Source organism: Chelonus insularis, unplaced genomic scaffold (genome assembly GCF_013357705.1).
Source record: "Chelonus insularis isolate UGA/USDA-ARS -01 unplaced genomic scaffold, ASM1335770v1 contig_85_pilon, whole genome shotgun sequence".
NCBI classification, from domain to species: Eukaryota; Metazoa; Arthropoda; class Insecta; order Hymenoptera; family Braconidae; genus Chelonus; species Chelonus insularis.
Window position 1 is genome coordinate 723,463 of NW_023276773.1, and position 13,955 is coordinate 737,417.

Here is a 13,955-nt window from a genome sequence, read left to right on the forward strand (position 1 = left end):
TGTTATCATACTTATTATAATAATGTCTTTCATAAAAAATAAATTTTAAAAAAATACACTCAGAGTGATAATAATACACAATTAGTGAAAAAATGATACTTTCCCCATTTCGAAATCCAATTTAATGATAGAAACTCTGTTTCTTCATGTATCTTTTACAATATCACAGTTAACAACTTCAAGCTTACATTAAAAAATATTTTACATACTTAACTTACACTAGACATTGAAATTATCAAAAAAGAAAAGAACAATTATGTAGATTGAATAATTAATAATTAATTATTACAACTAACAGAGAGAGAGAGAGAGAGAGAGAAAAAAAATTGGATGTCTTAAATAAACTTATTTATAAACAAAATTCTTAATGAATTAAAGAATGTTTATGCAACAAAAATTGATAATTTATGCTTACAATAAAAAATATAATACTGCTTTAAAAGTTAATTAATTAAGTAAACTTTATAATACTGGTTTCCAGTTTATAAATATTTATGCAAAAAAACAAATAAAAAAAAATTGTAAAAGTGACAAAATTTATCACGATTTTCAAATAAATCCTGTTTGATAATTACTTTTACAATGATTATGACAAAAATGAAATAAATAATTAGTGAATAACTACGAATTAAATATTATCTATATAAACAATATTTATCAATGTATCATTTTTTTTCTTCGATTTTTCAAAAGCCTTCTCCGTTTTTTCGTACGTACAACATGACTGTTGTTACCTAAGCTTAACTGACTGTTTGATGACCCTGAACTATTACTGCTACGTTTAGCTGATTTATTATGTTTCTTCATTTGAGCTAATTTCTTAGCTTTCAGTCGCTTCCTCTTTGGATTTCTGTGCTTTGGATAATGGACCAAAGGTTTGACGGAGTTGGGATCACAAGTACCAGGACCAATAGCTGTAGCATTCCTGAAAGCTCGGATCCAGTCATTGAGAAAGGCTTGATACAATCGTAAAACACCCCAATCTTGGATCAACATCAGTGTCAAATCACCCTCAGTAGCCCAATCAGTGCTGTCTGTTACTACTGATGTCTTGTGGGACTTTGGTAGTTGGAGACCCAGGTTTAGAATGGCTGTTTCTACTTCGCAGAGCATCTGGAAGTGATAAAGGTCATTTAATGATGATTACAGTGAATATTTATTAATAAAATAAATCTAAACTACTTCATAATAAGATCAATGAACTAATGAATGAATAACATGGCTGATTCATAGACATACTGAACATGTCATTCATTTACTGATGCATTCAATTATCTTTTGCAATTCTATCAATTAATTTTAGTGCTACTGTAAGTCTAAGAGAGACACCCAGGCTTTCTAAGAATGAACAGTAACGAGAAAACAAAAAAAAGTTCAATTAAATGAAAATAAATTTGTTGTAAAACTTATCATTAATTTAAAAATGGGTACATTAAATATTTTCCTTGATAAATAATAAGCAGCAGTTCTTAAGATATTAAAAACAAAAAAAACCGGAGATATGTACGGGTAATTATACGTACGGACAATTGTGAGTATGTAAATAAATTTACTTTAAAAAATTCTAATATGCTTTTAAATGTCTCAAAACAAAATATCAAAATTATGAGTCCTGTTTTGCCCCAATCTTCCTATTTTAGGTTACAAATTTCGGATGACCTTGGAATTGAAATATCTCATATTTGAACTTAGTCTGGACATTGAACTGTTGTTTAATTAATGTTAAATAAAATTATTCAATAAACAAAGATCATGAACGATTCAATCATCATTTTATCTTGATCTAATTGCTTTCTTTGTAAATTGAGCCGAAAATGTTGGAGCCATTTTTTTCCTGCGTTATTTTATGAAATAAATATTATTAAATCAGAGATAATGTTAGAGAAAAATAAATAAATATTAATGATATTCAAAAATAAAATAATTACCCTAAGTACTTCGTTCTGCATTTCAGTGATGATCTCATTGCGTTTGGTGATTTTATACTCGACATTGATATTGGACTGAAGCCGGAAGAGTTTGAGCGAATGAAAAGTAATGGCAAATCGTTGAAGAGCATCATGTAACCTGGGTAGAGCAAATTCAGCTTTTTTACTTTTCTCCATACACCAGAGTTCTTTGTGATACCATTCGAGTTGATTTTTAGGCAGCCAACTGAGGTGATACTGTCCTTTTAATACTTTGTAGACCTGGAAAAAGATCAAGAATAAATGAATGAATATCACTGAGGTATGTCTGTTGGATCATCATCATTATTATTCAGTTGAATATGATGAATACATGATTGAGTCGTAGGTTAACTTTCAATGAGTATCAATGACTGCCTACTAACTATTAGGTATCGACAAATTAGGTTAACTCATCAATTTTTCTCTTCATGTTCAATAAAGGCTTTTTATTTATAGATACGTAACACTAGAGTATAAGTGAATTGTTTAAAAAATCATCAGGTGGAGATAAAATATGAGGATTACCTATATTAGATATAAATATACGCGTGGATATAACTGCTGGTTAAATGCTTAGTCAAAGTGTGCTGAGACTAAACAATCTCATCTGTCGTTTGATGGGATAGCGACTTGTCATAAACTAATGCAGCCTGTTTTGAATTAATTTGTGTTTTTTTTTCTTTTATCTTGGCTACTCAATGAACATTCATCATATTCGGTGGGAAAATGTAGACTGGAATTTTAAATAGACAGAGTTATGGTTTGAAATTAGAGACTCATTGGGTGATGCTTGTTTTGAAAATATTCGACAGCATGATTATTTTTTTTAGCCCACCCAGTTAAATCTTAATTTCATCTTCAATTTTTTTTTTTTTTCAATGTTAGTAATTATCACTTTTCAAATTCATAAAGAATAATTATTAAAAATTTTTAACAACTGATTTTTATTAATTAAAATAATAAAAATATTTTTAATTATAATTAAATAGTTAGTGATAAATATTATTGATTGAAGCTGTTTTGATTATAAAATAAAACATTTGATGTTGGAAGCCATTGTTGAAAATTTTTTTAACAGCTAATTAATAAATTTTTATTTTATTCCTTTTTTTTTAATATTTTTAAATTTTCTTTGTATTATTTATGTAACTAATATAAGCTTCTTTTGAAGTTCAAAAGCTTAACAAAAAAAAAAAAAAAGAAATTTTTTTGATAAACAAATTGTTTAAAAGTATTTGACAATTTGTTTTTATAACCTCTTATGTATTTTTTAAAATTTTACAATTATTGCTATTTTATTTATTAACTGAGACATTTTTATTTCTTTTAGCTCAAAAAAAGAGTGTAATAAATTTTTAAATACTTTATTATTAATTGGCAATGTTGCATAAAAATAAACAATACTTTATTAATCATTATTAAATCATTAAACGATAAAAATCATTACTTCAACCCGCAATTTCAATCATTCTAATTAATTTCAACGATAAGAATACTTTTTTATCACTTCCAGACAACTTATTTAAACGTTCAAATACATTAAAAAATTTTTTACTCCAGAAATTATTGGATTCTAACCTACAAAAAATCGTTCTTTTCCCAACCAATCATCAGATGTGATAAAAAAAAAGCTGAAAATGAATATAAAAAAACTATTTACATTGTTTAGAAGGATAGTATGTACTTTTTAAGATCAATTACCTTGGAATAAATATCATGAATGAGTTTGAGATCTTTTCTGAAGTGATTTTGAGCGACCCTTAATTGAATGCGAACTCTTTTGAGTGCTCTATGAACACTATGTCTTTGTGGTGCTTTTTTGAGGGATGCAGCACCTAAGGGTGTACCGCAAGGTTGTTCCCAAGGTTCCATAAAATGATGGGGTTCAGAGTTGACTCCAAGATTGTAAGCTGGTGCTGCTGATACCTCGAAGCAGCCAAAATCTGAACTACTGAGGAAAAACGCCAAACTTGTCAAGGCAGCTGTCTGTGCAAACGAATCTGTAATGAATAAAAAATATCATTCGTTAGCTATTGAATGAATGATTAGTATCAACAAATAAGGAGTTTGAACAATTATAAATTTGCAGTTAATCTGAACTCGAGTGTCGAGAAAAGAAAATAGAGAAAGCGAGGTTAGAAGAGATTATGAATGGGCGAAAGAGATACAGTGGAAGTGGCAATTGCAGAGAAACATGATCATATGTGTGTTTTATTCCGTAGGCTCTTCCGACTTTCACGCATATGCTTGCTATCTGCTTTAGTATGAATATAATAATAGTGTAAGTAATATAGAAATGTACAGGTACTTGGCACCAACAAAGTTGGGTGCACCCACGCTTCAATGTTTTAACGTTGGACACCTACGCAAATAGGAAATCAGTTGCAAATCGAAGAACTGCAATTTATTGTACAATTAAATTTCTCACTAAGCGACTTCCTTTGTTCTTCTTCACACTTTTTTCAAGCTTTCATTTCACTTGGTGGCTGTTTTTTTTTGTTTTGATGTTTCATCCTAAATGGACTGGAATGAGAATGATTTTTTATCAGGTAAGAAACTTGTTAATGAATTTTTACCAATATTGTTAATACAATTAATTGACATTGATTATAAATAATTCATTTTTTCTAGATTTATTCCAATTCAAGCTTCTCAACAATACATCACTGTTTCACTTTCTGGATGATCAATGAATTCTATTATGGTAAGTACTTGTTATAAATTAATAATCAGTCTTGTTTTATTATCATTTAATAAAACTATTTTTGAATTTTAATAACATTAATTAATTTTTATGAGGTGAATAACAATGGGATGATTATTGATTGTCAATTATATGTAATATTAAATAATTATTCAAATTATTGGATTGGTGAATGGCAATCTGATGCAGAATAAAAACAGACTCGCGTAAGTTTGATGAAAATTCTTATCTCAGGGATGGTTATTAGGGCTGTCTTTCGACAAAAATAGAATACACAAAGTTGGTTAAGTGTATTATTCCATTTTAATCATTCAATACACATTTTTCCTCACCACTTCGCAGCCCTAACCTCCTACTTGGGTTTAATTTATGAACTAGTACATTTGTTACTCATTAAATGATCATGGTGGGATAAATTGAGCAATCTAAGACATAGGAGGTTGATTGAAAATTATTTAATTCAAATTAAAAAGCATTCTTGACTAGTAATTCACCAAAAAAGTATCCAACAAAGCATATCGACTATTCCACAGTAGAATTTTTCTTCATCTAAAAAAAAAAACATCTCCCAAAGTATTTCCCAAAGATCTCAAATCCGAATAATAATTTATAAAAACCATAATAATGGAGTCGATGCTTTGACCGGTCGTTAAAGTTGCTATGATCAGTGTTGGGATGTCATGGATATTCGAGCTGCTCCAGCAGACAGATTAGCGGTCGTGTGTTCACATTAGCATTTAGTCTGATGCTCACGAGACACAGGACTAATGCGTAGATAGTAGATATATCTCACGGTAGAACCTGGCCATAAAACTACTCCGTCAAAGCGTTTTAAGTTGCTTATATATAGGGTTGCAGGTTATAGAGTTTCTTTTTCCTCGTGGACTCTCTCTATGCCACTCTCTTGTCTCTTATATACATAACACGCATGTTCTCATATTCGATCCCATCCTCTTGTTGGGATTTCTCTTTCCTCAATTCCAACGCTTGTATTGTCTACTACGGCGGCTTTGCGTTGTCGTAAATTAACCTAGACGTGTGCTGCTTCCTATACCCTTCTCTTACGGGTGAGATGGCCATAGTGCAAAGATCACTTGGATACCTGCTTCGCTCAGTTATCTATCAATTGAATTTATTTTTTTATTGAAATAATTATTTTTGGTTCTTCTTGAATTTAATATTATAAATCACTTATTTAAAGAAATATCTTTTTATTTTATCCTGATCCATTTTAAAATAATTTAGTGACTTGGATAAATAAAACGAAATTGCAAATAAAAATTATTTGATCCATTTAATAGGAAAATAAATTAATAACCATTCTTTTTAATCCTTTGAAAGGACAATATGACTTCAATATAATTATTTTCAGACATTTTAATGCAAAATTATAATTTAAAAAATTATTTTGCAATTTTTAATGTTAAATTAATTGCAAAGATAATTTTTTTTCAAGCTCCAAAATGGAGAATTAATTTTAAAAAAATTGCAAATAAAAATTATTTGCTTCCTTTAATTGTAACATAAATTTAAAACCATCCTTTTAATTATTTTAAAGGACAAAATGACTTCAATATAATTATTTTCAGACATTTTAATGCAAAATTATAATTTGAAAAATTATATCGCAATTTTTAATGTTAAATTAATTGCAAAGATAATTTTTTTTCAAGCTCCAAAATGGAGGATTACTTTAAAAAAAAATTGCTGTTAAAAAATGACTGACAAAAGGACCAAAACCCACTACTGCAGCTGAATTAAAAATAATCCTGGTGACAGAATGTAAAAAATGAAGAAATAAATAAATTTTCCTCATCACTTGGAAAATTAGTTACGACATAAGCTCATAAAATTTTATAGCCAAATGGTATAGGAGGTAATTGTCGTCAGCTGTTAACAGAAAATTCATCTCATGAAAGAGAAAGGGGTGACGTGTACTAAGTATAATAAAAATAATCGTAAAAATAATAAATAAAATTATTTTAGCCAATAAAAATTCTATAGAGATATTTTGATGATCCTGAGAAAATTCGGGTTCAACATAATATCTATATAGAAATATAACCTGTTATTTGTCATTAAACAGCACAAGATTAGTAATTATTTCTCAATAAAACATTTAATGAACATGAGAGAATATTTTTATATCTCATCATCCTTAGCAACTTCATTAAAATATTTATTGTCATTTCATTAATATTTAAATACACAAATAAATATTACTTTGTATTTATTTCTCTAACATCAATATAACACATTGGAGATTATTTGAAAGACTTGTTAAGTTGATGATGTATGGTATAAAATGTATTATCCACTCAAGCTGATGACATTGAACGAGTTAACGGTTATTCATATTGCATTCCAACGATTATATGACCGTAATAATGTCATTATCGATTCACACTTATGCTCACCAACACGACAATATCCACAAGCTGTCACATTTGTAAACATAAATTCTCTCGTTTAAATATGACGTCGTTGCTAGATTTATATATAGCACTCTAATGAGTTATAAATAGGATAATAGTGAGATCTTTACACCTTTATTGCTTGTAGCTTTTTTTTTTTTTTTAATTACTTCAGTAATGATTTTCAAAAAAATTGTAGCTTCTAGGGAACTTGATGGATTTTGATTTTTTTGAGTGCATGTGAAAGCTCTATTGTTCCTCTTTAAAAAGCACTGCTTGAAATTATTTTTCGATTCCAGATGTGAGGAGGATTAATTTTTTAAAAGGAGTTTGTTTTTGGCTCTGATTTATATGAGTCCTTAAATGAACTTGATTTTTAAAAAATTATATCTTGGAGGGATGTTGAGGGATTTTGAATTTCTTAGCGCCATTTTTTTGCTCATTTTTTACCCTTTAAAAAGCACTCCTTGACAATGGTTTTAAAATTTTTCTTGAATGAGTTATTAATTATTAAACAAAAGTTCGTGATGAATGATTTTGACTGATTTGAGCTTTGAAATAAGTTGTTTTAAAAGAATCATAATTTGTACAAAATTTGATCGATTTTAAATATTTAGTGCTCATTTTAAAGCTCTTTTCACGCTCTTTAAAATGCATTCCTTAAAAAAATTTTATCTCCTTTTTACACAGGATAATTAATACAGTAAATTTCGAGATTAATTATTCTGAAATAAAGTCAATTTTCAAAAAATCATATTTCAGAGCAAAGTAAAGTAATTTCAATTTTTCCTTCGCCATTTTTTAGCTCATTTTCTACTCTTCAAAAAACACTCCTCAAAAGTGCATTCGAAATTTTTTTCTCCCGAGTTATCAATTTTAAATCAAAGCTCCTTTTCCATTTTTATCAAAATCAAATAGAAAAAAAAGACTTAATTTTCAAAAAATCATCATTTCCCCAGAAATAATTCAATTTTAATTCTAAAAAAAGCATTTTAAAGCTCAATCTTTCCTCTGCATGCCCAAATTATTGAAAGTTAATTAAAAAATTCCTATCAAAAGTTACAAATTAATTTCTAAAAATTCAATTCAATAAAGATCAAAAAGGATCTCTTTCTATTTCTCCTTCAATAAAAACCGTATAAAGGACCTCATTTTTTTATTTCTTTCAACCATATCTACAGTGTATGATATATTGGCACAACGTCGATCATTGAACCGGCTCACGAGCTCACACATAACAGCAGCTAGCAGGCTACAATCACAGTGAATCAAAGTTGTCGGTGGTCAGGCATGATTCCGAGACTACTCCACCCACGATCTTTAGCCTCTGAGACATACAATCTACTGATTCCGCGTAGTAACGTCCTCCAATGCACCACACTATCTACATCATAAATTTAAAAATCCCCCCTGCCCCTAACCTCCCTCTTCCTTCACACTTGGTTCATCAAAAAAGAAAAAATCAAACCACCATTGAACACTGGGTTAAGAATTACATTGGAATATTTATAACGATTTGCTTACAACTGGTAAACAATTTGTCAAAGTCTTTATAATTGCTAGGATGCTATAAAGTGTTGGTGTGTTATGGAAGGATGATGATGATGATGAAGTTAGGACCGTCGCAATCGAAGGATCGTAAAGCTTGAGTCACTATGGACCGTGTAATTTAAACATTACAGTTCACTTTCTACATGGAGAACTTGTTTTATATTACTTGCCACCCGCATATTATGAGTGTATTTATTTTTTGGGGAGATGATGGTTGTATAAGTTAGGAAAATAATATTTTGATTGTTGATGATTATTAAAGGTAAGTTTTATGTCACTGTTATAAATATTTTATATTTATTAAACACATAAAATGTGGTTATGTTATTATTTATATATTCATTTTATATGTATATATATTTTTTATTCTTTCAGATCAATGATTAATAAATAAATAATGATATACAATGTATAGATATGGAAGGATGGACTAATAAAAAAAGGGAGATAAAAAAAGAATATGTAGTAATAAATGGCATCTTGATGACCAACATGACGTTGATTAATCAGCAACAATAATCATCCAATAAACAAAGCTAATTTTTCATCACCTGCAAGTGATTTAAGCCTCTAATAAGCAAAGTAAAGGGCAAATTAGCGTGTCACTGTGTATGTCAGTTATGATTATTAACTTGGTGCTTGTAATCACTGGCTTTGATATGTTGGTAATCGATTAATAGTGGCCGACGACGGGTCTGATGCACTAGAGTATGTAGGTTACGCCTCCTGGACGAAGGACGAGATGTGTGGGCACGTGCAGAGACTACGATCGTACAGATACATTTATTATAAAGACATGTGTCATCCTATCAGTGTTATTACGTGTTCAGAAATAAACTTCTGTTGTCTACTAGACTGAAATTGAGTGAGGTGATGGTTTTATCAATTTTTTTGAAGAGGTTCTAGACATTGGAATGAGGTTACATTGATGTCTTTGAGATTGGAAATTCACTTGGATCCATATGGTCCAAGTGATGGTTTACTTCTTGTGCTAATGTTCCAGCTGGAAATGAAGGTAGAAGAGTGATGGCTATGATTGGTGCTTTGCAAGTTCCAGGACCATGTTTTGACAATGAAAGAATGGTGGTAAAAATTTTTATTGCTGGATTAGAATACTTGGGATGATAGTTGATGCTTTTTAAGCACTAGAATAATATTTTCATAGCAAAAAAATAGGGGAAAAAAATTTTTCCAAGCAAGAATAAGTGATTCTTGATGATGTTTGATCATCTAGAAGCTTAGAAGTGGTTTATCAACCAATAAAAATGGCAAAAAACATTTTTTTAAGCAATGATAAAGCATTGGTAATCAAGTTTTGATGCTCTAAAAGCATCAGAGATTTTTTTTTATAATAAAAGAGTGTTAAAAAATTTTTCAAGACCTAAAAAAGATTGATATCTATCACACCAATACAAACTTAACAGCATAAATATGGAAATAAAATACTGTACACAAATGTGATGTGCATATTTTTGAATGCTCATATATAATATTTTCATTTCACGCTAGAGTGAAACCCGTCTGAGTCCTCACAAGACCCAATGAACCTCAATGAACTCAAAACCACATAAGGTCCTGATGTCTGAAATGCATTTGCACTTTTCCGACGGCTGTATTATTATTTTTACGACCCTAAAGTTTTACCAAGCACCCAAGACAATTTAATTTTGAATACAACAACTTTAATTATTACAAACTCGCGGTTATTTTTTATGGACAATTAAATGTTACATTTTAAAAGTTAACTTAAATCATTGAAACTCTATTGCTGATACTCTACATTTAAAAATACCATTCTACATCAGAACAATCCAACAAGATTTGCCTTAAAGCTGTTTGACTCCTCCTTTGCTTAGTTCTTCCCATCTCCTGCTGCGTAGAGGATTCACGGTCAAACTCTAAGTTTTTTTTTTCTTCCTTTTTTATTTTTTCAACGTTTTTCTTTCTTTAACGTTTGCCGTCACTTTTGTGCCCCTCGACAAGACTTAAAATCATGCACGTGTCATTCTATTGGTATTTATTGAGAATAGTGTGCAGATAAAGTCATATAAAATGACCCTACATCAAACGAAATAATATTTCGTGTTAAAAATATTACTCTTCTCACTTACTTTTTTACAAAAAAAAACAAATAAGGCCCAAAAATAATAGTAAGGCCCAATTTTTTTTAACTAAGGCCCAAAAGTTGACAATTAATTCAATAAAGAGAATTGCATTGTGTTCGTTGCATTAAGAAATGCAAAAATGGGGTTAATGAGCAAAATTATTTGATGATAAAAAAATTGGGTAGAGTCTTTGATTAAGTGTGAATAATTATGGGCCCAAAATAATGATCAAGTGTTCACTTATTAATGGTTTGATAAGTGTACCGTTGCAATGTAAGCAATAAAAAGTGCATTGAAAAAAAAAATAAAATAAACACCCTATTAATGCGAAACGATTTAAGAATTGGCAAAAAAATGATGATAAATCATAACAAAAAAATATATATATCTTTGTTGGGTTTTGTTGACATAAGATATTTGATATCAAGATCAGCACACTTGATCAGAAACAATTGAAGCGAATGATATCTTTATAGATGGCGTAAGTAAATAAAATAAAAAATAAAACGGAAGTATGTAAGTGTGTAGTAAACATGCAAAAATGAATTGATAAATATCCATAAGCTGATATATATATAAAATAAAAATAAAAAAAATAATAATGATAAAATTTAGCAATGTACACACACCGCCTTACTGTGGCGAGGGCAACAGCACCGGCCACGAGCAATCCAAGCATCATCTTTTCCTTTTTTTCCTGGAGGAGAGTCTTCTCCTAAAGCTCCTTCTTCTTAGCATCCACTTGCACTAATCTTCTTTCCGTGAAAAAAATTTTCCCTGATGATTGTCTGTTGAATCAATTCGCGAAAGTGTCACGTAGGATATAGCAGACATCATCAACGAGGTTTATCATATTTTGGCAACGACATAATCAAGAGACTAGGGTGCTAAAATGATGATGATGGTGATGGTGATGATGATGATGATGATGATAAAAATAAATAGCAAAACCAAGAAGAATAACTGTGTACGTTATCACTTTAAATAACCGAAATGGGGATTGAAGGTGTAGCACGAATTAAAATCAGACCATACAACTTGCCGATCTTGTGATGACTGAGTCCCGTACGACTACTCCCAGTTATTCACTTGGCGGACTCACTACTCACTCACTCACTGCCTCCTCGGTCCCACCTCTTTCTCCATCTTTCCTCTTCTCACTAGCCAGTCACCTTTTCCCCTCCATCAGCTCTTTATGCCGCCACCCTCGCGCTTCGTGTGTGGGGATAAGTCTGGGACCCTAGGCCCAGCTATTTCATTAATGCTCCCCGAATTTCGATCATTTCCAGTGAATTTTACTAGACTAGTTTGTTGGCAAGTGAAGCAGTGGGAAACTGGAGGATTGATGTTGATCAAGTTGGGGGAGGCTTGTGGAGGGATTGGAGCAGGGACTGTTGGAATTGGAATGGGTAAGTGGATTAGAAAAGTGCAATACATTGGTCACGAAATAAATTCATTGCATTGAGAAAGTTCAATTCACTTGGTAAAATAATTAGATTAAATAAAATCAGTGAAATTGATCAAATTCACTGAAAAAGTTGGATGCACTTTAAAAAAATTGCATTGAAAAATTAAATTGCACTGAATTAATTAATGAAGTGTATTAAAAATGTGGATTGCAATTAATTAATAATTAGAATGCATTAAAAAAAGTGCATCAAAAAATTAAATTTCACTGAATTAATTTAAAAAATGCATCAGTAAATTAAATTGCATTAAAAAAATTAATAAAATGCATTTAAAAATTTAATTACATTAAATTAATTACTTCAGACCATTTAAAAAAATCAGACTCCACTCAATCAATTAGCAAATGCACTTAAACAAAAAAATTTGCACTGAATAAATGCATTAAAAAAGTGCAATGGACTTTAATAGATTGGAAAAAAAAAATAGCACAAAAATATTGCAACTGCACTGAAAAAATCAAGAAAGTGCATTCCTATCAATCAATCATTACTGCTGCTAATTCCCACCAAAACCTCACACACAACTTACGCAAAAGAAAATCAGGATTTTCCCTGACGTATTACCACTGATTACCTAGACTTGCATCACTAGTAATATTTTTGCCAGATCATCATCATAGTTAAATGCAATAAAAATAAAAAAAGAAAAAAAAAGAAAAACATACAGAAGCAACTAGTACATGATCACTTGTCTCATCATCATCATTACTGTGACTGTTGTCTGATCTGTTATCTCTCACACCATCATCAACTACGTCAGAAAGTCTCAATGTAAATCTTAGAAAACGGAAAATTGCCGACACGCTCAGGTAGCTAGACAAATTGTTTGTTTCTCTCAACTTGCCGCTCATTATTCGTCATCCTTGTTATAATTCTTAGACCTTCCACCAACCATCCAGATTGAATGTCTCTCTATATCTAGTGTCCAGATAACAATCTAACCAATTGCATAAATTTCATGACAGATTTATTCAAGACTTGGACATTTTTTTTTTTTATAAATTTCATTTTCGTGAATACTAAATACCAATGACCAAGTGCCTAACCACCTAGATGATTGAATATCTGATAAAGAAATGCTTTTATGTCTGCTATTGTGTGGGAAGTGGCGTTGTGCTAATGATTCATCGTCAGATAAAAAATTAATACCAGTTTAATGTACGACATACATAACAAATTTATATGTATTGATACGTAATAATAAACAAATTCAACAACTGAGTATGTCATTACTGTCTTTAGTCATTAACTTATATAATTAATCCAAATGTAATGCTGTATGTCATATTGATGAATTAAGTTAAGCGTGCAATGTCTAAAACTGCAACGTTTTAACCTTATTAACTTGTACTACACTAGTCGGTTTAACTTTCGAAAATTAAATATTTATTTTCACGCATGACTAAGGCCATTAAAAAGAAAAGAGTCGTAAAAAAAAAAGAAGATTGATTTAGTTATTTACATAGGCTCTCTTACCTATTAGCATTCTCTTCAAATAGTTTACTTTGGTACTGGATTCTTTTTTTATTTTCTTTATTATTTATTTATTTATTTTTTTTTTTATTTATAGACTGCACTTTGTCACACAATAAACTCTTTCACGCGTTCACTGATAACAAGAGTCCGGATGAAGAACCTGGCTATGAATGAACTTGGTTTATCAGCTGAGTATGTGTATTTATATACCACAGACCTAGTGTTCTAATCATCAACTTTGCTTTAAATTCAAATGATATTCTATTGATTTATTATTTATAAATTAT

General features: G+C 30.1%; 1 protein-coding gene across 7 annotated transcripts in view; it reads right to left on the reverse strand.

Annotated features, from left to right (window-relative positions):
• Positions 1-442: 442 nt before the first annotated feature.
• Positions 443-13,955, reverse strand: part of LOC118071500 (uncharacterized) — a 30,661-nt gene continuing 17,148 nt past the window's right edge. For 4 of the 7 annotated variants that reach the window (XM_035090682.1, XM_035090681.1, XM_035090683.1 and 1 more), the window contains 3 exons: positions 3,651-3,949; positions 1,929-2,189; positions 443-1,113 (listed from right to left, as the gene is read on the reverse strand). In XM_035090682.1, the coding sequence (XP_034946573.1) occupies positions 658-1,113; positions 1,929-2,189; positions 3,651-3,821 (888 nt within the window). In that variant the 5' untranslated portion in view covers positions 3,822-3,949 and the 3' untranslated portion in view covers positions 443-657. Of the gene's footprint in view, positions 1,114-1,928; positions 2,190-3,650; positions 3,950-11,350; positions 11,762-13,668; positions 13,826-13,955 lie in introns of those variants that run through there. The other 3 variants (XM_035090684.1, XM_035090679.1, XM_035090686.1) reach the window with 3 other exon arrangements.